The following is a 26,206-nucleotide window of genomic DNA, read 5'->3' as shown; positions in this document are numbered from 1 at the left end:
GGACAAATATTATATTCAGGTTACCAAAAAAAATTTTTTTTAAGTATACAAATGATGAGAAAGAAATGAAATACTGTACTTTTATCACCAGGTAAGATGGCTCGGTAAAATCGGTCCTTCTTTTTCTTCTCCTCTGGGTTTGGAGGCAGAGGTTTGGAACCGTGGTTTAGGGTTCCAGCATCTTTGCTGCCAGCTCCAATCATAGTGCTGGTATTTCTCATCGGAGGGGCTGGGGGTTTGTCTTGAATGTCTAGGCCGTTATTCGACATTGTCAGCACCAGCAGCAGCTACTGGAATCAGAAAGAAGAACATAACTCTTTTATTATTTTTTGAGCAAAAGGAAATAGGTATTGAAAATTTTAAAGGAATCCAAATTTTACAACCCTTCCTCCAGGACCCACCTCGAGCCCTTCCACTGCATACCATGACTACTGCTATCTTATTCAGTCCACCATACTCAAAGATGTAATACCTACTCTGTGCCAAGCACTGCTGAAAATTCACAAGGTTCTTGCTTTTCTCTTCATTCTCCTATCTAAGGCATCGGAGAGCACAAAAAGCCACCATGATGTGATTTAAAAGGCAGAAATTTGGCCCAGTTAAACTGAGAACGAATCCCTGTGCTACTTAACAAGCTTTAGAGAAATTCCTTAACCACTTGGGTTCCATTCAGTCATTCACATGAAGATTAAATAAAACTGCCAACAGTATTCCACACAGTGAGTTCTCTGCCAAGCTCTAATTTTGTTACCTTAGGAAAATCATTCCTTCTCTGGTAGGAATTGTATCACTATACCAATGGTCAGTAAAGCTGCTGGTTTTGTAAACAGTTTTACTGGAACACAGCCACATCCATTCACTTACATATTGTCTATGGCTTCTTTCACATTCTAATGGCAATACTACGTAGTTGCAACAGGCCTAAAATATTTAGGTTGTTCACAAACCTACAGTATTTACTATCTGGTCATTTACAAGAAAAGTTTGCTGATCCCTGGCCTTTATCATCTCTCCAGTATCTCCTTCCTCTAAAATTTGACCTTGTTCTAAATATATGATGATCAATGCATTAACCATCTTGTCCTATATGGTGCTGAATTTACAGGCAATTTCCAGTGCTTCTCGGAAACAGAAGGAATAAAATCTAAAAGAAAAGGGAAAAAATCCCTATCAGATGGAACCAGTAGTTTTAGTGAAGATAGATGTTATTACCTTAAATAAGTGTGCTTGACAATAGATAAATATGAATATATCCAGAGTTAATAAAGTTTCTCATTATTCTTCATGCTACACTGGAAATTATATCTTTCTTTTTTTTTTTTTTCTCAGTACGCGGGCCTCTCACTGTTGTGGGCTCTCCCATTGCGGAGCACAGGCTCCGGACGCGCAGGCTCAGTGGCCATGGCTCACGGGCCTAGCTGCTCCGCAGCATGCGGGATATTCCCGGACCGGGGCACGAACCCGTGTCCCCTGCATCGGCAGGTGGACTCTCAACCACTGCACCACCAGAGAAGCCCCTGGAAATTATATCTTTAACCATGACTATTTAGAATGTAAGCTCCTTAGAGTCAAATACAACAGTGCTTTTTAGACTGAAGTTTCTAATCATCAAAAAAACAAAACAAAACAAAACAAAACAGTGTAATAATCACCAAAACTTTTCAGAAATATAGATGTCCTTGTATGACCCTCATAAATTCTGATTTAGTACGGCTGGGTTAAGCCCAAAATTTATAATTTTAAAACTTAGTGATCCCAGTGCCTGCCAGAATTGAATACCACTGCTTTAGAAGTTAACTACTTAAATGCTATGGACAAAATCTATAGGAGTCTTAACATTTTCTAATAAATGCAGAGCTAAATGATCCCTTGCATCCATTTTTTCCCTCAATCCTTTCTCCACACGCCATCAGTGATCTTAAAACACTCATACCTCTACTTAAAACCCTTCAGTGACATCCCAGAATAAAAGCTAAAGCTCCTTAGCTTGCTGTTAAAGGCCCTCCCATTGTTTAACCCATTCCACCATCAGCTTCATTTCCCACCACTACCACTCCCTCTAATTCCCCTTATACTCTAGCCACACCCAACTTCTTCAAGTATACTGTAGCTTTCACACTTTCATTCCTGTACACATGCTGTTCCCTCTGCTTAGAATGCCAATTTCCCTATCCTCAAATTCACTCATCCTTCAACTGCTATTTTTTTCTTTTTTTGCCGTACGCGGGCCTCTCACTGTTGTGCCCTCTCCCGTTGCGGAGCACAGGCTCCAGACGCGCAGGCCCAGCGGCCATGGCTCACGGGCCCAGCCGCTCCGCGGCATGTGGGATCCTCCTGGACCGGGGCACGAACCAGCGTCCCCTGCATCGGCAGGCGGACTCTCAACCACTGTGCCACCCGGGAAGCCCCTCAACTGCTATTTCTCCTATGAAGCCCTTCTGAAATGTTCTCACCTTCAAGAAGTTAAGGTCCCCTCCTCCACACTCCAAAGGCAATGGGTATATTTCCAGGTTATCACATTTATTTTTACTATGTTTTAATTATCTTCGCCAGAAGAATGTAACCCAAAGATCAGGCACGATTTTGTCACCTTTGTAATCCAAAAGAGCCTAGTATAGTATCTAACTCAACAGTGGATTCAATAAATATTTCTATTAATCAAAAGTTTGACATAGTTATATACCTTGCCTTTAAGGAATTCAGTACAGACGAAATTTTAAAGTCCTTTGCAATCTTTGATATTGAACTGCCTCACAAACTAAGCCATTGTACCTGGACACAGCTTGCATTCAAACCACACTTCAGAAATCTCTGTTCTCCTGAATTTGCCAAGTAGTCTCTTACCCTCCTCTTGCCCTACACCCCCCAACCCCAATGCTTCTTGTCAGTGATTTCTCCCTCCTCTGACTGATGAAAATCTTACTCATCTTTTAAGATCAAATTTAAACTTCATCTGTTTATATAATTCATCCTGACCTACCTCTGACAAACCCACTGCTCCTCACTTCTCTTTCTGAACAAAAGAAATCAAGTAAGCAAGGACAATCTTGTTAATCTAGAGTAACTCTCTGGGTGGTGTGCTTTTTATCCATTTCTTCCAGTTTCATTTTGCAGATTTGTCTTTGCTTTCCCTCCCAGCCCCAACTCAAGTCCCTCAGCTCCCCCAAAGAGAATTTCTACTGGCCCAGCTCTCAAGAGTACCTTCCCACTCCAGACTGCCAGTTCCAAAATTACACTCCCTGCAGCCACCTGATACCCTAAGCAGGCCCTTCCTTGCCTCTTAGGTCCTTCAGCCAAAAGCTTCATTGAATATTACTCCTTTCCAGGATGACAGCCCAGAATTTCACCAAGAAAGGCTTCATCAGGGCTTCCCTGGTGGCGCAGTGGTTAAGAGTCCGCCTGCCAATGCAGGGGACACGGGTTTGTGCCCCGGTCTGGGAGGATCCCACATGCCGCGGAACGGCTGGGCCCATGAGCCATGGCCGCTGGGCCTGCGCGTCCGGAGCCTGTGCTCCACAATGGGAGAGGCCACAGCAGTGAGAGGCCCGCACACTGCAAAAAAAAAAAAAGAAAGGCTTCATCAACCTTTCTGATAAGGCTTTTCTTCATTTCTCAGTTCTTCCACTGTGTTTGGAGAACTCTAGGTGGTAGATCGCCAATTTCAAAAAAAATTCTAAATTATTAAAACCTAAAATCTGTTGTTGGAATACAATGTTTGAATACTCTGTACCACATTCCAGCCCAGGTCATCTAGCCTGTGCTTGAAAACCTCCAGTGATAGGAAATCTACATTCTCACGAGTCAGCCTATTCTATCTTTGGTGACCTCATTTAGAGAGCTCTCACTTATATTGCTTTTTTCTTTTTGCAGTACGTGGGCCTCTCACTGTTGTGGCCTCTCCTGTTGCGAAGCACAGGCTCCGGATGCACAGGCTCAGCGGCCATGGCTCACGGGCCCAGCCGCTCCGCGGCATGTGGGATCTTCCCGGACCGGGGCACGGACCCGTGTCCCCTGCATCGGCAGGCGGACTCTCAACCACTGCGCCACCAGGGAAGCCCTCACTTATATTGTTTTATCTTCTCACACTGAATTGCAATTATTTGTTTACACATTTGCCTCTCCCTGCACTTCCCTTCCCTGCCAGACTTAAGACTATGAACTCCTCAAGAACAAAGTTCAGTCATCGCAATCCCCAACACCAGGCCTGGCACAGAACAGGTAATCAGTAAAGATTTGTTGAACAAATGAACAAGCAAATGAATAAATAAAAGAACAACAAATGAACAAACACTACTTCCATTTATTATTCCTAAATCCTATATGAGGGCTACTCAGTGAAAGTCTATTGCCTCTTCAGAACTTTACGTACCTGAAATCATCTCTCAAGACTCCCTCCACCGCCCAAAATCTATTTTCTCAGTGCTAAACAGTGCCAGTACTTTCAACTATACTCACAGAACACAAGTTTGTGCCTTCTTGAACCTTTCCTTTGAACTTACTTGGACTTAATATTTTTACACTACTTTCCAGTTTCTCTGCAGCCCTCCATCCAGTCCTTTCCTATGGCTTCTGCACAAGTCTTTACTCTCTTTACACTTCATAGATCCACTCAGAGGTCATTTTGTCCATCTATACCTAGCACAATAATTAGCACATTTTAAAACATACACTATTCTAAACTTTGTTTATAGGAAAACAAGCCCAAATTTTCAATCCTGATAGGAAAAAGAATTCTTTTTTTAAAATTTTTATTGGAGTATAGTTGATTTACAATGTTGTGTTAGTTTCAGGTATATAGCAAAGTGAATCAGTTATACAAATACATATATCCACTGTTTTTTAAAGATTATTTTCCCATATAGGCCATTACAGAGTATTGAGTAGAGTTCCCCGTGCTATACAGCAGGTTCTTATTAGTTATCTACTTTACATACAGTAGTGTGTATGTGTTAGTCCCAATCTCCCAGTTTATCTGTCCCCACCCTTATCCCCTGGTAACCATAAGTTTGTTGTCTATATCTGTGACTCTATTTCTGTTTTGTAAATAAGATTCATTTGTACCCTTTTTTTTTTTAGATTCCACATATAAGCGATATTTGTCTTTCTGTGTCTGACTTACTTCACTCAGTATGACAATCTCTAGGTCCATCCATGTTGCTGCAGATGGCACTATTTTGTTCTTTTTTACGGCTGAGTAATATTCCACTGTATGTATGTACCACATCTTCTTTATCCATTCCTCTGTTGATGGACATTTAGGTTGCATCCATGTCCAGGTTATTGTAAATAGTGCTGCAACGAACATTGGGGTGCATGTATCTTTTTTTGAATTACAGTATTCTCCGGATGCCCAGAAGTAGGATTGCTGGGTTGTATGGTAGTTCTATTTTTAGTTTTTTAAGGAACCTCCATACTGTTTTCCATAGTGGCTGTACCAATTTACATTCCCACCAACAGTGTAGGAAGGTTCCCTTTTCTCCACACCCTCTCTGGCATTTATTGTTTGTAGGTTTTTTGATGATGGCCATTCTGACCTGTGTGATGTTACCTCATTGTAGTTTTGATTTGCAAGAAATACACTCAGCTCTTGAATAACATGACCAAATATATATTAAATCTTCTAGCAATCTCTGCTGGTCAAAGATTTGGAAGGATGACAAGCCAACGCCTTCTGACAAGCTGCAGAATAAAGCTAAGCCCGAGGCCAACATTTAGAATGAAAGTTCCTCAATCTTAAGTCCAGCCCAAACATGTTTATACATTTCTATATTTGCCATTGGCTAGATTTGACGGATCTAAATGTAAATCAGAAGTAACATAGTTTAGGTCAGAATAGGTACAGCGGGGTGAGAATTACCTCAAGTATAGTTGGAAAATCCTTTGGCAGAGAGTCAGAAGACTTGAGTTCCAGTCCCCACCTTTAAATTTCTGTGTGATCTTTGGCAATTTCTTTCTGCTTTTTGGACCTCCGTATTCCTGTTACGTGACGGGGTCAGATTAGATGACCTCTAAGGTTGCTTCTGGCTTTGATGTTATGTGTATCTTAAAATCTTTACTAACCTTTATCTATCCTAGATGACAAACTGATATAACAGAGAGAAAGACAGATTGACCATGTGTTACCAATGCCCCAGAGTCTCATTTATAAGCAACTAATTATACTGAAGTACTAATTTATAAGCAACTAATTATACTGAAGTACTAATTTATAAGCAACTAATTATACTGAAGTACTAATTATTAATCAACTGAATGACTCTATAATAAATGTAGGATCACTGTGAGGTTTCAAAAGGGCCACTGGCAGGGCGATATAGTAAAAAGATGACTGGAGTTAGAATCAGACAAGTTTAAGTCCTGGTTCTGTTATTTACTAGCTATAGTCCTAATAGAACTCTCTTCACCTATGAGCTGCAAACTGTTGTTTCCTCCTGAGCAGTCAGTCTCTAGACAGACACTAGTCAAGAGGCAACCAAGGAGGGGAAGTGATTTATGTTTCTTTTTCTATAAAAAGCATAAAGATACAGTGCTAGAGTAGAAAAAAGGGAAAGAAAACACTTTTCAAGTAGCCAGTATGTACAAGGTACTTTACATACTGAACAAAACCAGTCAGGGATTCAGAGGAGTATGTTCACCAACAATTACTTCTTTCTACTTTACCACATCTGGATTCCACAGCCACAAGTATAAATCACAGCCAAGATAATCAAAGATTTTAAGATACACATAACATCAAAGCCAGAAGCAACCTTAGAGGTCATCTAATCTGACCCCCTCACGTAACAGGAGTACGGAGGTCCAAAAAGCAGAAAGAAATTGCCAAAGATCACACAGAAATTTAAAGGTGGGGACTGGAACTCAAGTCTTCTGACTCTCTGCCAAAGGATTTTCCAACTATACTTGAGGTAATTCTCACCCCGCTGTACCTATTCTGACCTAAACTATGTTACTTCTGATTTACATTTAGATCCGTCAAATCTAGCCAATGGCAAATATAGAAATATATAAACATGTTTGGGCTGGACTTAAGATTGATATTTACTAAATGTCTGCCATGAGCAAGCAACAGAGAAGATAAATAATTTCTTGGTCCTCAAATCAGCCATGTGAAAGTTATGCACACCTTTTACTGCAGTTGCAGGCTCTTCATTCAAGTACAATTCAAATAATTTTTAATGAGTACTTACTTGTAAGGTGCTATGCCAGAAACCAGGGATATAGAGATAAATAAATGAATATGTTCCCGACTCTAGAGGTTCTCACGGTCTAGTAAGCAAAACAGACAGGACCTAGAACACCACAATGTCAGGCCAATTGTGAACAGTGCTGTAGAATAGTACAAGCAGTAAAATGTCAGAAGAAACAGAAAGGAAAGACTATATTAAACTGAGGTCATCAGTGAGGCTTCTCAGAAGAAGTGGTGTTAAGAGTAGGGGCTTAGGAGAATGCCCTGGTGATCCAGTGGTTAGGACTCCACACTTCCACTGCAGGGGGCATGGGTTCCATCCCCGGTCGGGAAACTAAGATCCCACATGCTGCGCAGTGCAGCCAAAAAAAAAAAAAGAGCAGGGGCTTAAAGAATAAATAGGTCAGACTAGTGGTCTTTGACTCTGGACTATTAGAATTCCCGAGGAGCTTTTGAAAACACCAGATGAAGTACTTAAGAGAGGAAGTATACTAATATCTGCAATTTACTTTGAAATGCATTTTTAAAAAGTAAGATACATTAGTGGATGAACATAGGGATGTGATATAATATACATGTCAATATAGAATGGATGTGATACAGCAAGTTAACATGAAAATGTTAATGGTAGAAGAATCTACATGGCGATTACACAGGTATTCACTATAAAATTCTTTCAACTTTGCTGTATGTTTCAGATTTTCCTAATTAAAAAGCGGGGGCGGCAGGGGTGCGGGGGGAATACCACTGCTTTAACTCTGATTTTAATTGGTCTGGGATAGGCCCAGGCATTGGTATATTACCTTGACCAAGGAAAACAGACAATAAAATGAATGATTTTGACAGAGAACAACGAAGGCAAATATATCCCAGATCATAGGAATAACATGTGTGAGAGTACAGTGTGGTAGAACGCAACATGAAGGTGAAAAAGTAGGACACAGCAATCACAGAGGACCTTTCATTTTCTGCAATACATACAGCGCTAGTCAGAAAAATGGTCCTTTCTAAGCAGTTCTAGATCTGTACAATGAATGTCCCATGTTAAAAATAAAAGATGACGCTGTTGATTAAAAAAGGCTGAGGGATGACAATGAGAAAAGAAGTGTTCCCTGGAGGAGGGGACCAGCTGCTATCCATCTGCACTGACGACTCTGTGGTGCCTTGAGCTCACACAATGGGACTTGGAATTTAGGAGAGTTCTCTAAATTGACTAACAAAGTTGCTAAAATTCTTTTAAGAGTATCCCCATTGAACCTTCTGGACTAACTGTCTTTACAAATAGGGTTTCAGCCATCACCTGGGGCTGATATTTCAATAACCACTAACATTAATGGAGTGTACAAGAAAACCTGGAAATCTATTTGGTTGGTATTATTTTTCTCATTCATTCATGTAAATATTTATTCATCACCTACTGTTTGCCAGACTGTGTTAGGCGCTGGGGATAAAAGAGTGAACAAATCAGAAGAAGCAAAATCTCAGAGATGCTGCCAGCCACCCAGGGTCACACAGCTAGTGGAGAGCAGAGGCAGGAACCTGAAATGAAGTCTGTGTGACTGCAGAATCACCTCTCTTTCCACCACACCATACCTCACTGTTCACTCTAGAGGCAAAGGAATGGACTAGATAACCTTTAATATTACCTCAGACCATTATTTAAATGAAGATGCGGAAGGAAAAAAGAAATAAAACCTATCTCATGTATTAATCACATTTCTCAGTTCCAACAACTCAGAGCTGCTAAGACTGGCATGCTCAACACTCCACCCAAGACTGGGGAGTACTGCATGCCCTTGACACCTGGTTATGAGAATCTGATCTTTAATTAAATTGTGCCAGGAGGTTTTCTTTGGCAGAAGCCTGGAATGCTACAGTCTTGAATTTGCTGAGGGATGTCCTTCTGACAAGTCAAAGACATTCCCGCTGTGCAGCCTCCAGCCACTCGCAGTGGTTTAGCAACAAGAAAGCAACTGCTAAGGTAGCAGGGAGGAAAACTGGAAGCTCTTTCTGAGCTGTTAGGAAAGCTACTTTAATTTTTGACCCTCAGTTTCCTCTTTTTTAAAATACAAATAGGATTGTCTATTTTACAGAGCTATCATGAGAATTGAAAAGCATATATAAAAGCTCCTGGCATGCTGCCTGACACAAAATAGATGTTCAAAAAATACCTGTTCTCATCCCCCACTCATCTATCCAGTTTCATCTCTTCTATCTCTAAACTTGTCATTCCAACCCAATCTGCTTTCAGGCTACTGCCTTTGCCCACACTGTTCTCTCTGCCTAAAATGTCCCAACTTGTCTGCCAAGAAAACTCCTACTCATTCTTCAAGACCCCGCTTGATTCACTTCCTCTACAAAACCTTCACACAGCCCTCCTATTTCTACCTTGCCCCAAATTTAATAGCATTTTATACATAATTCTATGCAGCAGGTTCCATATTTCATGATATCAACCTCACCAGACCATGAACAAGTCAAGGGACAAAACTAAGTCTGATTAATGTCTATGTCCCCGAGTCCCACCCAGCACAGACCTGGCACAACTAGGTAATTAGTAACGGTTCACTGACTAAAAGGCAGCCTGGTTTAGAGAAGAAAAACACAGGAGTTGGAAGGATCTTGAAAAATCAGCTAGTTCCAAATCTTTATTTCATAGTTCTAACATGAAACCCATAAGGGTATGCAACTTAGCTAAGATCACTCAATGAAACAGAATACCTGGAAAACTTCCTACAATTGGAGAGGTATGAGAGGCAGCAAAGTGAAATGGAAAAGGCAGAGAGATTTGGAGTCAGAGACTTAAATTAACTTATGTTGACCCTATACCTTCACCCTCTCCTCCCCCTACCAATAATACTACACATCTTCCTCACCCCTATCACCCATGCAGATAGTCACTAGAGTCACTCACAGAAACCAGCACCAAATGTCTTATAATCCTCCTCCTACCATCTTGGGAAATTCCTGACCTGTATCCCCCGTTGAGCTATTCCCAATAGTTAAGGGAAAAATTCAAATTTAAGCTTCAAACCTCCAGCCCTCCCCACGGATGGCCTGAAATGAGAAAATAATCACTAAAACCTGAGGCTCATACAATCTGAGAGCTGAAGGAACCAATAAGGTGATCTAGTTTAACCTCCCAAGAAACACTGGAATCTATTCTGCTGTCTCCTAGATAGATGATCTTCCAGTCAATCTGCCTGAACATATCCTATGATTTCCCACACTGCCACACGCTGCCTCAAAGGAACATATTCTCTTGGAAGTATTAGGAACAAAAGAATGAAACTAGACTGCCCTCTCTCCTTTAAAAGAGAATCACAACTAATTTAATCAAGCTTCCAGTGTCCATTTACTTCAGACAGCCTTGACCACCCAAACTCTCAAACCCAACCTTTCCTGTATGTCCTCTAATCTGACCAAATTCCTCAACCCTTTCCTGACTCTGGATCCCTCCCACTATTTCCTCTGGAACTTCCCATTTGTCATGGGCTCATTCCCCTTGCCTCTTTGCCTTAAAAGAAATTTGGTTATCTCCTGAGAAAGAGACTTCTCTAGCAGCTCTCTCAACTGAAGGCTGCTTTCTCTCTTACATCCAACCTATCAGTGTGGTCCTTAATTTTCAGTGCCATTTCCAAACCACTCCTTTTTCTTCCTCTTGTAAAACTTCTGTTCCTTTGAGTAGCCTCCACTGGCTGCTATCACACTCCCTTGCCGCCTAATACCTACTTCCTGGACACTCCACTCAAAGGTCCCTAGATCAGTGTTCTTCTGTACCCTTCCAGTTAACATTCTAGGTGATTCAACAGCCACAATGATGACCCCTCCAATACTCTGGCTATTTCATTTGCTGACCTATAGTCCAAGTTAGCCAATACTCCCATGATCACACCCTGGACCTTATCCTCAAAATGTTCATTGACTCCAATATCTAGAGAGAATCATATATACTCCAAACACAACTTCCTATCCATGTAGCTCACTTGTTCAAGAACTTCCACTACAATTCCCAGACTTTCTTTTGAGCTCCAATCCACTATCGGTTAGTCCCCACTACAATCACTTTCTTTTTTCCCTAAACATAGTCCAACAAAATCACTTAAACATCAAAAACCATCAACCTGGGCTTCCCTGGTGGTGCAGTGGTTGAGAGTCTGCCTGCCAATGCAGGGGACACGAGTTCGTGCCCCGGTCCAGGAAGATCCCACATGCCGCGCAGCGGCTGGGCCCGTGAGCTTTGGCCGCTGAGCCTGCACGTCTGGAGCCTGTGCTCCGCAACAGGAGAGGCCACAACAGTGAGAGGCCCGCGTACCGAAAAAAAAAAAAAAAATGAACCCTCTAAAATTCAACAACAAAAAAAACAAACAACCCAATTCAAATATGGGCTAAGGATTTGGATAGACATTTCTCCAAAGAAGATACATGAATGGCCAACAAGCACAAAAAAAGATTCTCAACATCACTAATATTTAGGGAAATGCAAGCCAAAACTACGAGACACCACCTTATACCCTTAGGATGGTTACTATCAAAAAACCCCAGAAAACAACAAGTGTTGGTGAGGATGTGGAGAAACTGGAACCCTTATGAATTACTGGTAGAAATATAAGATGGTACAGCCACTATGGAAAACAGTAGAGCAAACAGTTCCTCAAAAAATTAAAAATATTACAGAATTGCCATATGATCCAGCAGTTCTACTTCTGGGGTATATACCCCAAAATATTGAAAGCAGGGTCTGTAAGAGCTATCTGTACACCCATGCTCATAACAGTACGAACAATAAACTATTGGCTCATTGGCTAAGGGAGGGGGTGAATGAGAGGCCCAGTTGATGCTCATTTGAGGCAAGGTAAATCTGATAAAAAACAAAAACAAGAACAATCAACCCCCTTGCCTTCTCTCCCTTTCCAAAATTCAATTGACAAAATCCCAGCTTTGGGATGGTTGAGCTCAACTCTCTCCAAACTGTCTCTAGACTGAAACAGCTGAGTATCCTAGAGAACATTACCTGGTTGACTGTTTTAGCTTGAAAATTATGAGGCTCTCCCTACTTATGATTACCTTGCCTCAAATGAGCATCAACTGGGCTTCTCATTCACCCCTTCCCTTAGCCAATGAGCCAAATTTCAATGAGAAAACAGAAATCTTTGCAGAAGAACTCTATCTTCCCACTCCTAAATCTGTATGCTTCCCTGCACTGTACCACCCAGTTACAGTGAAGGAGGTGACCCTTCTCCCATCAAAAGCCATCCTCTCATTCTCTCTTCTCCCTCTACTCCTTGGCTTGTACTCCCTCCTCTCACCTGGAATGATCTCCTCCTTCAGCAGCTACATTAATCAATCTCTCTCTCTCTCTCTCTCTCACACACACACACACACACACACACACACACACACATATTCAGTTATTCCACAAACACTTATTTAGCATCTACAGTGTACCAGTACTAATCTAGCTGAACAGGACAAAGTCCCTGTGTTCATGAACTTTATGGATTAGTAAGAGAAGCAAAGAAATAAGCAAATAAATATACAATGTCAAGTCCATAATAAAAATTAAAGAGTAGTTCGTGTGAATATGAAGGGACAGGGATGGGGATGGTACATAAGATAGTGATCAGGAAAAATCTGCTATGGAGGGGAAAGGATTAGAAAGGCGAAGCATGAGAGGAAAGGGATTAGAAAGGGGAGCAGTAAGAATGGAGAAAGTGGGGATGGGAGAAAAGGTGGGTAGAGCGCAGGACAGGAAAAATGTTCAGGAGTAGGAAGCAGAAAGAAAAGTGGGGAGAAGATGATAAGGAGGTAGAGTCACAGAACAACTGGGGGGAGGAAGGCAGTCCAAAATAATCAAGGTAGGTTAGTATCAGGCCTGACATGTGTTTCTTAGTTTCAGATGATCAAAAAGGAAAGAATTATAGCGATTAAGACATTACACAGCCTCAAGGTCTGTCATTAGCTTGACGGAGTACGGAGGAAGCTCCAGAGAAGACAGCCAAGTTTAAAGCAGCTTTATGCCCAAGTATCGAACAATTGGCCAGTTTGGAGAAAAACCATTAATATACCTTGATCTGCTTCTTCCCAACCCCATCTCCCTACACCCAATATACCTACACTCAACACTAAAATAATCAGCATTCTCAACCTCTGCCTCGTCTGTGAAGCCACGGGGTCCTGAGCAGCCCAGTAAGATGCCATTCAAAAGACTGGCTGGAAGACAGGGTACCAAGGTCTTCTTCCCAAGTTTGCCTCCAAGGTCTGTGTCCCAAGTTTGCCTATCTCCTACAGTGTTGAGGGGGACATTTCTGCAGTCCATTCTGGGGCTTTTACCAACTCACCTGTCCAAAAGGCAGTTTGACAGCCTGAAAATGCCAGAGTCACAAACAAAATGTCAAGCCCTTCATTGCACAGATAAGGAAACTGAGGCCCCACAGAGGCTGCCTGAACAGGACCAGCGCCCCCACCCCACCCCAGGTCTCACAGCTCTCAGTTTACTCCACCTCTTAACAAGTCACTTATAATGCAATGCCCCCCCCAGCACCCAAGAGAAAAGCCCCCATGGTCCCAGCACGCCAGCCGCTAATCCAAGGCTGAGGGAAGCATCACCCTAGCCGCCAAGCAGAAGGGTGCTTGCAAAGGGGCAAGGCTCCTGAGGCAGAGCAAGTTCCCCCAAAACCAGCTTCCCCTTCACACTCTTCCCTAGCCAGAGCTCTGATTCCAGGGATGGCCTAGGCCTGGGTGGGCTCATCTGGGGGTTCCACCCTAAACCCCTTCTCTCACTTAGGGTCTCTTAAAGGAAGAGACCCTAAATCTACCGGACTCGCGTCACCACTCCCCGGAAGCTAGCAGAGACGTCCCCCCCCCCACCCCCCGCCCCAGCACCGCGCAGCTGAGCGCGCCCCAGGGTGGGCCAGCATTACCTGGCGGCGGGATATGGCCCCGGCATCTCTGCTTACGGTTTTTGTAGCAAAGCCGCACCTCCCTCACGCCTGGCCGGCCGCGCAACACCCTGGGCTCCACCCAGGTGGCTCTACTTAGCTGGGGCCGGGCTCCCAGCAGCTCGGCCGCCCCAGCTCTGGCTCCAGGGCGCAACACGCCCCCGCCCTCGCAGGGCGCAGCGAAAGCTCTGCTCCAGGGTTGGCGAAGCAGAAGGGGCGGGGAAATAAGGGAGGGAAGGAGGCGGGAGAAAACCGCGCTTCTCCTTTCTGCAAAGAGGCTCTGAGGGAAGGCGGGGAGACTACTACCTTGCCACCCTCTCAGCTATTCTCCCCAACCTAGTCTTCAGCAGGGGGTAATTTCTCAGTGAATCCAGTCTTTCCAGGGACTGTCAGAGCTTCCTGGGTGGGCCCCAGAGTCAAGGAAGAGAACCAGAACTCCTCTGTGCCTTAGTTTCTCCAGCTGGGTCTGGACTCCAGGACAACTCAAATCAAACCTAGCATTCTATCAGATTAGGCTTCAAGGAAAGAAATGCGCCTACCCACCGCCTCGAACAAAGGTGTCAGGTGCTAATTCTAATGCCCTAGGGAAAACACTGGGCAGATGCTTATAGCTGCTTCTAAGCAAAGAAAGCTCAGCAGCAGCTACCATTTATTAGTGCTGTTGTGTACCAGGTACTTTACAAAATCTTATGTCTGTCTCCCCACAACCTTATGAATTAGACACACTACCAATTCACATGTGTCAAAACTGAGTCCCAGGAAGCATATGGTTTTGTACAATAAGGATTTCTTAAACACATATTGTGAATCAGGCATTGTAAAGGGCCCTGAGCAGAACAATACAGAATATTTACCAACACTGGCCCAGACCCCCTAAATGCTAGTAGTGCCTCTCAATAATTGAAACAATAATAAACATCTTCACACATTTCCAAATGCTCCGTAGGACGTCAAATTCCCTCGTCAACTACCCATCTATGTCTTGCTCTTGAGAGACATGTCAGGAGTCAGATTAGGCAGGGTCTCTTGTGGGTCATAACTAGGAGTCTGGGATTTGTTCTAGGCTTTAGCAATGGGAAAGCTTTGGAAGGTTTTAAGCAGAATGACAAGGTCTAATCTATATTTTTTAAAAATCACTGACTGCTGAATGGAGAACAGAGGGGAGAGTTATGGAAATAAGAAGACAAATCAGTAGATTCTTTCAGAACTCCAGGCAGAAGAAGACGGTAATGATTTAGAATAACATATTGGAAGAAGAGATGAGAAGAAACAAGAATATTCTAAGCATACAGCTTGGAAGAAGCAGCAGCCGAACTCGGTAAAAGACAGGATGTGATGAGTGAGAGAGGGCAGTGACTTCCCCAGGACCACACAGCTGGTAAATGGCTGAGTCATTCCAACTTTGGTCTGACTCTTAAGCCTATGCTTTATTTCTCTCTGCCATGTCAGTCATCTTTGTATTGACTACCATATCCCTCTCCCTACAGCCTGGCAAAGAGCAGGTAACCAGCATTATGTCTGATCAATAATTTAAGTGTGCTAGAGAGAAATTTTCCCTGACAGATGTCTACACCTCCATTTGATATGCCCAAAGTAATCTAATTGCAGAAGGATGTAGAGGAAGAACTCCAGGAGGACAGAAAGAGCTCTTCTGTTAAGTATTTTTCACCTTTCCCAGACCCTGAGTACTTGTGTTATTCCAACTATCAAAGTCTCAAATTTGATAGAGGAGACAGGAAATTTCTTGAAGATCCCCTTGCCCACACAGAGAATCGGTCAGTAATACAGACTGGAGGGATCTGCTGCACTATGAGGACTCAGCTTCAAAGTAGTTTTAGGATGTTCTTTTGGGCCCACACCCTTGTCCTTCAACTTATGAATGAGAGGAGAATCAAAAAGAGTCCACAGTCTTGGACATAGTTTTTCAAAGTAATCATCAATAATCATAACATGACCTTACCCAACTTCCCATCCCATGCAGCATTTGCTCTTACAGATAGGCTCTGCTGGAATATGCAGGAACAGAAAGCTCATCTGCAACGAGCACTATGAGACAGTGCTTCCTAATATTCAGCCAGGTGCCTCTCTGTAAACTTCCAATTCTGGCTACTAGAGCACTCAGAAAACATCCTTCAATGCCAAATCATATTAAAGGCTTTCAGATATGTGTATATGGTGATCTATCAAGGCCATGCACATTTTCTCTTCTCCAGAATAAACACACTCAGTTCTTTTAATCATTTGTTCATTCAATAACTATTTAAGCATCTTGTACAAGCCACCAGAGACATACACACCATCGAACAGGACTACACCTTCAAGAAGTTTATGGTTTGAGTATGGCAGTTTTTAACTCGCCCTGTGTATCAGTATTACCAGGGAAGCTTTAAAAATATATAGTGAAGTCCTAGCAGAGATTCTGACTCAACTGGTCTGGGATGTAGCCTAGGCAACGCATCTGATCAATATAACTATAACTACATATAGATATCTATCAGAGGACTAATACTACCTGATTTCAAGACTTACTATAAAGCTACAGTGATAAAGGTGGTGTGTTATTGGTGAAAGGACAGACAAATATATCAGTGGAACAGAATAGAGACCCTAAATAGACATACACAAATATAGTCAACTGATACTTGACAAATGAGCAAAGGAAATTCAATGGAGAAAGAACAGTCTTTTCAATGAATGGTGCGAGAACAACTTGACATCCACCTGCAAAACAATTTAGACACGGACTTCACACTTTTCACAAAATTAGCTCAAAATGTATCTACAGACCTTAATGTAAAATGCAAAACTATAAAATGACGAGAAGATAACAAAAGAGAAAACCTAGATGACCTTAGATTGGGTGATGGCTTTTTAGATACAACAACAAAACCACAATCCATAAAAGAAAAGGTTGATAACTTGGACTTATTTAAAAATTATAACTTCTGTTCTGCCAAAGACAGTATTAAGAAAATGAAAAGACAAGTCATAGACTTGGGAAAATATTACCAAAACACACGTTTGATAAAGGACTTATATTCCAAATATACAAAGAACTCTTAAAACTCAACAATAAGAAAACAAACAACCCAATCAAAAAATGGACCAAAAAAATCTGGACAGACACCACACCAAAGAAGATATAGAGATGGCAAATAAGCACATGAAAAGATAATCAACATCATATGTCATTAGGGACTTGCAAATTAAAACACAACAAAATACCACTACTTACCTATCAGAATGGCTAAAACCCAAAAGAGTGATAACAGCAAATGTTGGTGAGGATGTGCAGCAACAAGAATTCTCACTCACTACTGGGGGAATGCAAAATAGTACAGCCACTCTGAGACAGTTCGGCAGTTTCTTATAAAGCTAAATATAGGCTTACCATACAATCTAGCAATTGCACTCCTAGGTATTTATCCAAATGAGTTGAAAAACCTGTCCACAAATATTTATTGCAGCCATACTCATAATTGCCAAAATTCAGAAGTAACCAAGATATTCTTCAATAGATGAATGGATAGACAAGCATCCATAAAATGCGTATTATTCAGCAATAAAAGAAATGAACTATTGGGCTTCCCTGGTGGCGCAGTGGTTGAGAGTCCGCCTGCCGATGCAGGGGACACAGGTTCGTGCCCCGGTCCGGGAAGATCCCACATGCCGCGGAGCGGCTGGGCCCGTGAGCCATGGCCGCTGAGCCTGCACATCCGGAGCCTGTGCTCTGCAACGGGAGAGGCCACAACAGTGAGAGGCCCGCGTACCGCAAAAAAAAAAAAAAAAAGAAAAGAAATGAACTATCAAGCCATGAAGACCTAGAAAAACCCCAAATGTATACTGCTAAGTGAAAAAACTAGTCTGAAAAGGCTGACTCCAATTATATAATATTCAGGAAAAGCAAAAACTATAGAAGCAGCAAAAAGATCAGTGGTTGCCAGGGGCTAAGAAAGTGGGGGCAGGGATGAACAGGTGAAACAGGGCTTTTTTTTTTTTTTTTGACTGCGCAGCGCAGCGTGCGGGATCTTAGTTCCCCAACCAGGGATGGAACCCATGCCCCCTGCAGTGGAAGCTCGGAGTTGTAACCACTGGACTGCCAGGGAAGTCCCCACGGGGCATTTTTAAGGTGGTAAAACTATTCTGTATGATACTATAATGGTGGCTACCTGATACGATGCATTTGTCAAAACCCACAGAAATATACAACACAAAGAGCTTTAGTTAATAATAATGTATCAATACTGATTCATCAATTGTACCCACTGATAACAAGATGTTAATAGAGGAAGTGCTGGGAGGAGTGGGAGAGATGGAGTACACAGGAGGTCTGTGTACTTCCTGGTCAATTTTTCTATAAGCCTAAAACTGCTTGAAAAATAAAGTCTATTAAAATAAAATAAAAAATAAAGGGCAAATATCAAACAAAAAAAGACATATAAGATAAACCTCATTTTCTTTTTCATTAGATTCATTAGACCTAAAATTACTCTGTCAAATTATTGTAAAAGTTTCTAAACTCTCTCAATTTCTATGCTTACCTCATTGCAGACTGGGAACAGTTCAAACTCTACTTTGAGTGATCTGGGCACCTTTTACTAAACACGGTCCTGTTTGCAATGATCCTGGTGCAACTAGGGCACCTTCCACTAAACACAGTCCTGTTTGCAATGACCCTCTTACTGCCTGGTACCCTATGGGAAAGGTGATAGTCTAAGGGCAGTGTATCCCCTATAGAACGTAGTTGGACTATCACCTCCATTAACTATACTTTGTACTTCTAATAATTCAGTCTGAAGCTGCACTAGCTTTTTAGCCACTGCAGTGCCTTTGGCTGACACTGGCCTTAGGCAGCCCAAACCACAATTTTCATAAGAATAGCATCAGGCTAGGTCACCTCTAGGCTCCCCATATTTTGCCATTTCTTTCAGACTTAAAATATAGAACTTCACTGCCATCCACCTTAAATTTCATCTTTTTTGGCTTCAACCCACCTTTTCAAGCTCACTCGCTCTCACTCGCTCATTCTCTCTCTCTCTGTGCCATCTAGCACAGTAGTTTTTCCTTCCAGTCTTTATCACCTGCAAATCTAGTAAGTATTCTATCTCTTCAAACATTTATCAAACATCTGCCATGTGCCCTTGCCTGTACTTGGTTACAGGGATTAAAGATGACCTAGAAATGGCCTATGACTCCAGGAATCACCACTAATAAGGGAGAGTGGCATACATAAAACTGTAAAAAGTACTGCACTAGAAAACTGAATAAATAAAATAAACAGGATAAGATGGAAGAAACTACAAAACATGTATCATATAGTATAAGGCAGGACCACTAATGTCTTTAGCAAGGAAGATCAAATTCAGGCATCTTCTATTCTAGATTTCAGTTCTCAAAAACCAGATGCTGGTTTGGTTATAGAATGCAGACCAACCAGCTCACATGCTGTCTCTTTCAATGGTGGGTACTGCTATAGGAAGCTTGGCTAACCATGGCTTCCTCTGATGAAATACAAGACTCATGAAATTGAGGTATATTAATAAGAAGCCAGCATTTTATTTATTACTGAGGGCTAGTAAATTATAATCAAGGAAGAAACTATTAACTAAAGAAATGAAAAAGCAGAATCAAATGAGGTAGAAGGGACTTTAAAAGACTAAACTACATAGTCAGTGAAAGAAATAAAATCCTACATATATCAAATAACTGGCCCAAGTTTACACAAGTTAGCAGTTAACTTGTTTTAAGTGCAATTACTCCTTGCATTTATATAGTCCTTTGGTTTTCCAAAGTAAATAATTCACAAACTATTCATTCAACCCATGGATCTTGACCAGTGATGTTTTGTCTATGTAGTCATCTTAGCCTAATCAGGCCCTTTAGGTTATTCAGCTGACTTCTACAAGCATATGAGTTTGCAACCACTGTTAACACTATATAAAGGCTAATGATCAGTAATAATCAGCAAAATTTGTTTAGACATTACAGGTTTCAACTGATAGTGGCTGTAGGATTTGAAAATGATTGTTTTTATTTGATTCTTGTGCAACCACAAATAATTTAAGACCAATACATTTACTGATTGAGAATTACAACTTCTGATATTACCAGTTAAATGTAGGAGGAAGTGGGGACTTCCCTGGTGGCACAGCGGTTAAGAATCTGTCTACCAATGCAGGGGCCACGGGTTCGAGCCCTGGTCCGGGCAGATCCCACATGCCACAGAGTAACTAAGCCCGTGTGCCACAGCTGCTGAGTGTGAGCTCTAGAGCCTGCAAGCCACAACTACTGAGTCCATGCACCACAACTACTGAAGCCCGTGCGCCTAGAGCCTGTGCTCCGCAACAAAAGAAGCCACTGCAACGAGAAGCCCACGTGCCCCAACGAAGAGTAGCCCCTGCTCACCGCAACTAGAGAAAGCCTGCACGCAGCAAAAAAGACCCAACACAGCCAAAATAAAAAATAATAATTTTAAAAAATAAAGTCTTTAAAAAATATGTAGGAGGAAGTCAGTCAACAATGATGATTTGGGTTCTATTAAAATAGTCACCTAATATACCATTCTTTCTTGTAATTACATGGCAGAGCCTGTTGTCTATTAAGGACTATGGAATGAGGTGGAGAATAAAATAAATAGATAACAATAATGGCTTACCAAAATACTTCAAGAAAAGAAATAAGCAATGGAAGGATGGAAAAGGGGGGAAAAAGGCAAAAATCTATTCAGTGCCAGTCAGATATAAAGCAACTAACTAAATCAAAATGTACACGAAGTTCAAACAAGGCAAAAAGTACAGAGAAGGGAGACACCAACTATATCTGTAGAGCTGGGGGAAGTTTTGTGAAGGAGACAGTATTTGGGTTGGGTATTAAAAAGGAGTAGAATTTTCATAAATAGAGGTACTGAGAATGGGGGTGAGGGTTGAGAATCCCCTTGAGGGAACCACAAAAGCAAAGGCCCAAAGGAGGAAAAAGCATGAGCTCTGTTTAGGAAATAATAAACAATCTAGACATTCAAGGAAATAGTAAATAATCTCATCATTCATTCACCATTTACTGAATTTGTTCTACATGCCAGATACAGTGCAGTCACAAAGGATGAAAATATGAGGAGACCTACTTCTTACTTTCAAGAAACAGAGCATTTTTAAAGACAACAGAAGACAAACCTGTGTCACTGGCACTCAGACTTAACAGATCCAAAAATCTGTTCCTTCTTCACCTGTCCCCATCTCAATGCAATTCTACTCTTCCAATTACCCAAGCCAAAAATCTGATTCATCTTTTTTTAATATATATAAATTTATTTATTTATTTTTGGCCGTGTTGGGTCTTTGTTGCTATGCACGGGCTTTCTCTAGTTGCAGCGAGCAGGGGCTACTCTTTGTTGCAGTGCGTGGGCTTCTCATTGCAGTGGTTTCTCTTGTTGTGGAGCACAGGCTGTAGGTGCATGGGCTTCAGTAGTTGTGGCACGTGGGCTCAGTAGTTGTGCCTCAAGGACTCAGTTGCTCCGCAGCATGTGGGATCTTCCTAGACCAGGGCTCAAACCTGTGTCCCCTGCATTGATAGGCGGATTCTTAACCACTGTGCCACCAGGGAAATCCCAATCTGATTCATCTTTGACTCCATTTTTTCTATCACCTTTACCTCAAAGTCACCAGCAAATCCTAACAACTGTACCTTCAATATATATCTACAATCCAATCACTTCTCATTACCTTTACTGCTACTGCCTTGGTCCAAACCATCAGCAACTTTTACCTAGAATAGTGGTTCTCAATATTTGGAGGCTAGGGGGGAGAGATTTTTCTCCAAAGGAGAAATTTGGCAATGTCTAGAGAAATTTTTGTTGAAACAACTGAGGAGGTACTACTGGCATCTAATGCACAGAGGTCAGGAATGCTACTAATAATACTATGATGCACAGGACAGCCCCTCGCAACAAAGAATTATCTGGCCCAAAATGTTAATAGTGGAGAAACTGTGACTTAGAGTATTGCAGTAGACTCTTAACAGATCCACTCCTGCCTCCCAGAATGATCCTTTTATAATGTAAGTCTCAGATCACATCACTCTCTTCTGCTCAAAATCTTCCAGTGGCTTCCCAAGTCCCTCAATGTAAAAGCTAAAGTTCTTATGAAGACCTACAAGGCCATACATGATCTTACCTCTATCCTCCTCCTCCACCCCCCATCTTACCCTGCTACATCTCTGACCTGGTATCCTACTTCTCTCTCCTTCATTCACACTGCTCCAGGCACAATGGCTTCCACCAACAGGCTATGTACACTCCCACCTCTGGGCTTTGGTACCTATGGTCACTCCGCCTAAAAACACATATTCCCCCAGATATCCGTATGACTATTTTCCTCACTTCCTTCAGGTCTCTACTCAAATATCACTTCATCAGAGGTCTTCCCTGACCACTCTTCATAAAACGACAGGAACCTCTCTTCACCCCATCTCAGCACTCTTTATTCCCTCCTACTCTGCTTTATTTGTATCCATAGCACTTACCATCAACTGACATATTTGTTTGCTTTTTGGTTGACTCCCACCAATAGAACATATGCCCCACAAGCAAAAACTTTTCCTTTATCCCCCGACCTAAGAACTATTCCTTGCACACAGTAGGAGATTGGTAAGTAATGGCTGAATGGATGAATAAGTGAATGAACAAGTGGAGCTGGAAAGACCAGTCAGGAAGAAACTAGAAAGACCAATGAAGGCCAGAAATGTGGATATAATCTTAGAATTGGCCTAAAGAAGAGACTGCCCAAGAGTGATTATCTTGTCATATGCCATACAAATCACCTTGTCTTCTCCATCAAATAGAGACAGAGAGAGTAACGGGGAATTCTATTTTATATCAATATAAGAACATTATAATAATCAGAAGTATACAATAATGAAATGGATAATCTTTAAAGTATTAACACCCTCAATCAACCTCTCAGCACGTAGGATGCAGTAACAAACTACTCTCCCATAATTTTCCCCTCTGCTTATCCTTTTGGATTCAGTTCAAATGTCACCACCTCTACCAAGGTTTTTCCAAACTCCCTCAAACAGAGTTAGCCACTGCTACTTATGGTCCTCAGAGCAATCTGTCCACTTATCCCAATTTACTAAAAGTGTTTGTTAATATATTATTATGACTGAATTGTGCCCTCCTTACCTCCAAAATTCATATGTTGAAGCCCTAACCCCACCTGTGGCTGTATTGGAGACAGGGCCTGTAAGGAGGTGATTAAAGTTAAATGAGGTCAAGAAAGTAACTTCAGAGGAGGATCTGATAGATATGGAAGTGGTCGTGGATTGGGGGATGGCTATAATGGGTGTGGAGGAGGACCTGGAGGTGGTAATTTTGGAGGTAGCCCTGGTTATGGAAGAGGAAGAGAAGGATACGGTGGTGGAGGACCTGGATATGGCAACCAGGGTGGGGGCTACGGAGATGGCTATGAAAACTATGGAGGAGGAAATTATGGAAGTGGAAATTTTAATAATTTTGGAAATTATAATCAGCAGCCTACTAACTATGGCTCAATGAAGAGTGGAAACTTTGGTGGTAGCAGGAACAAGGGGGGACCATATGGTGGAGGAAACTATGGTCCAGGAGGCAGTGGAGGAAGTGGAGGTTATGGAGGGAGAAGCCAATATTGAGCTTCTTTCTACTTACCATGGGCTTCTCTGTATAAATAGGAGAGGATGAGAGCCCAGAGGTAACAGAACATCTTCAGGTTATCGAAATAACAATGTTAAGGAAACTCTCATCTCAGTCATGCATAAATATGCAGACTACACCAGAGTAAGATGCAGAGAGCCATTTTGTGAATGGATTGGATTATTTAATAACATTACCTACTGGGGAGGAAGGATTGTAAAAAAAAAAAAAAAAGCCTTTGAGACAGTTTCTTAGCTTTTTAATTGTTGTTTCTTTCTAGTGGTCTTTGTAAGAATATAGAAGCAGTCCTTTGATAATGTTAAATTTGTAAGTTTCAGGTGACATGTGAAACCTTTTTTAAGATTTTTCTCAAAGTTTTGAAAAGCTATTAGCCAGGATCATGGTGTAATAAGACATAACGTTTTTCCTTTAAAAAAAATTTAAGTGCATGGGTAGAGTTTAAAAGCTGTTATACGTTTATAATTTAATAAAATAATTCTAAAGGAAAAAATGTTAAATGCGGTCATAAGGGAGGAATCTTGATCAAATAGAACTGCTGTCCTTATAAAAGAGGAAGAGACACTAGAATCTCTCTCTCTCTCTCTCTCTCTGCCTCGAGGACAGAGTGAGAAGGCAGCAGTCTGTAAGCCAAGAAGAGAGCTCTTACAAGAAGCCAAATCCTGCCAGAACCTTGATCTTGGACTTCTCAGTCTCCAGAACTGCGAGAAAATAAATTTCTTTTGTTTAAGCCACCCAGCCTAGCAGATTAAAACATATACCTTTTCACCTCTAGACTGAAAAATTACTTTATGTCCCCATTTACTGTTATATCCCCAGACCACAATATGGCAACTTTAATAAAATGTAGGCACCACGACATATTTTTATGGAATGATACAGAGTACAAATACGTTTTTAAAAACCATATTAAAAAGTCATCAAAGTCAAATGACTTTCAAATGCTTAACCAATGACTATTCTTCCCTTCATTCTCGCTAAATAAACCCTAATTTTGTTCAGGAAGGCAATGAGACAACTAAATATTCGTTTTCCCAGCCTTCCTCAAAGTTTAGTGTGCCCATGTGACACAGTTTTAGCCAGTAAAGTCATGAAAAGCTTCTAAGAATTCTGGGGAAATGGTTCCTTTAAATACAAAATAGGACATAGAAGAAGTGCTAGTTCTGCCTTTCCCCCTTTCTTCTTCCTCAAACATTCCTGCTGGAGCTACAGTAGCCATCTTGTAACTATGAGATCATAAGCACAAAGGCTGAAAGCAAACACTCTAAGGATGCAGACTGGAAAAACAGAAATAGCCTGGAATCCAAATGGTATTGTGAGTATCTGAACCCATGCCAGAACCACCCTTTCTCCTCCAGACTTCTTGTCAAGAAAGCTAATCCCTACATTTTAAGTCATTGTTAGGTTTTTCTACTACTTACAGCTGGAGACATTCCTAATTAACACAAACAAGAAGCATACTAGAGAATCAAGAGGAAGAGGATTCTTACTAGTCTGAATCCTCTATTCCTTATCAGCCACTGGCCCCTAACCATAAATGAATTTCTCTTATTAGCATGAGATTGGAGATCATCTAGCAAATTTAAAAAATACAGAGTAGATATAAAAGGAGGACTGCACAGTAACAGACACCAGACAATCACTCTTCCTAATAAGTCCTTATTTTTATAAGAATAACATTATAACTCTGTCTTCTTCAAAAATGGCTTTCAAGTTGCTTGCACATATAAAAGATAGATAAGATAGACAGACAGACAGACATTCTAGGACAATAGTAATCATCAATGGGGTATAGGTCATAAAGTTGAAGAAAATCACAGCAAGTACCAAAAAACCCACACTGAAGGTAGCTATTGCAATTCATGACTGAATTTTGCTCTGTGTATCCTGGAAGCCAAATCAAAATCAAAAGGAGGGCTTCCCTGGTGGCGCAGTGGTTGAGAGTCCGCCTGCCGATGCAGGGGACACGGGTTCGTGCCCCGGTCCGGGAGGATCCCACGTGCCGCGGAGCGGCTGGGCCCATGAGCCATGGCCGCTGGGCCTGCGCGTCCAGAGCCTGTGCTCCACAATGGGAGAGGCCACAACAGTAAGAGGCCCGTGTACCGCAAAAGAAAAAAAAAAAAAAAAAAAAATCAAAAGGAAGGGAGTGAAATTCAAACTATTAACTCTCATTGTCTAATGGAAGAAGTATATCAGTTTTGTTACGAGACAACCATTATCAGTTGAAGCAAGGATTGGAAAACTTTTTTCTGCAAAAGGCCAGACTAAATATTTTAGGCTTTGCAGGTCGTATCATTGCTGTGTCAACTACTCAACTCTGCCTGTGTAGCACAAAAAGAGCCGTAAACAAATGAGTATGGCTGTATTCCAATAAAACTTTATTTACAAAGACAGTCA

At 41.6% G+C, this 26,206-nt stretch overlaps 1 protein-coding gene across 6 annotated transcripts in view; it reads right to left on the bottom strand.

Annotated features, from left to right (window-relative positions):
• The window catches only part of PAK1 (p21 (RAC1) activated kinase 1), a 201,874-nt gene that overhangs the window by 114,575 nt on the left and 61,093 nt on the right, over positions 1-26,206 (bottom strand). For 4 of the 6 annotated variants that reach the window (XM_033862198.2, XM_033862199.2, XM_033862201.2 and 1 more), the window contains one exon: positions 80-290. In XM_033862198.2, the coding sequence (XP_033718089.1) occupies positions 80-269 (190 nt within the window). In that variant the 5' untranslated portion in view covers positions 270-290. Of the gene's footprint in view, positions 1-79; positions 291-14,109; positions 14,255-26,206 lie in introns of those variants that run through there. The other 2 variants (XM_033862200.2, XM_073808390.1) reach the window with 2 other exon arrangements.

The sequence above is a fragment of the Tursiops truncatus genome, chromosome 8 (assembly GCF_011762595.2).
Source record: "Tursiops truncatus isolate mTurTru1 chromosome 8, mTurTru1.mat.Y, whole genome shotgun sequence".
Classification (NCBI taxonomy): domain Eukaryota; kingdom Metazoa; phylum Chordata; class Mammalia; order Artiodactyla; family Delphinidae; genus Tursiops; species Tursiops truncatus.
This window is presented reverse-complemented; position numbering and strand designations above follow the sequence as displayed.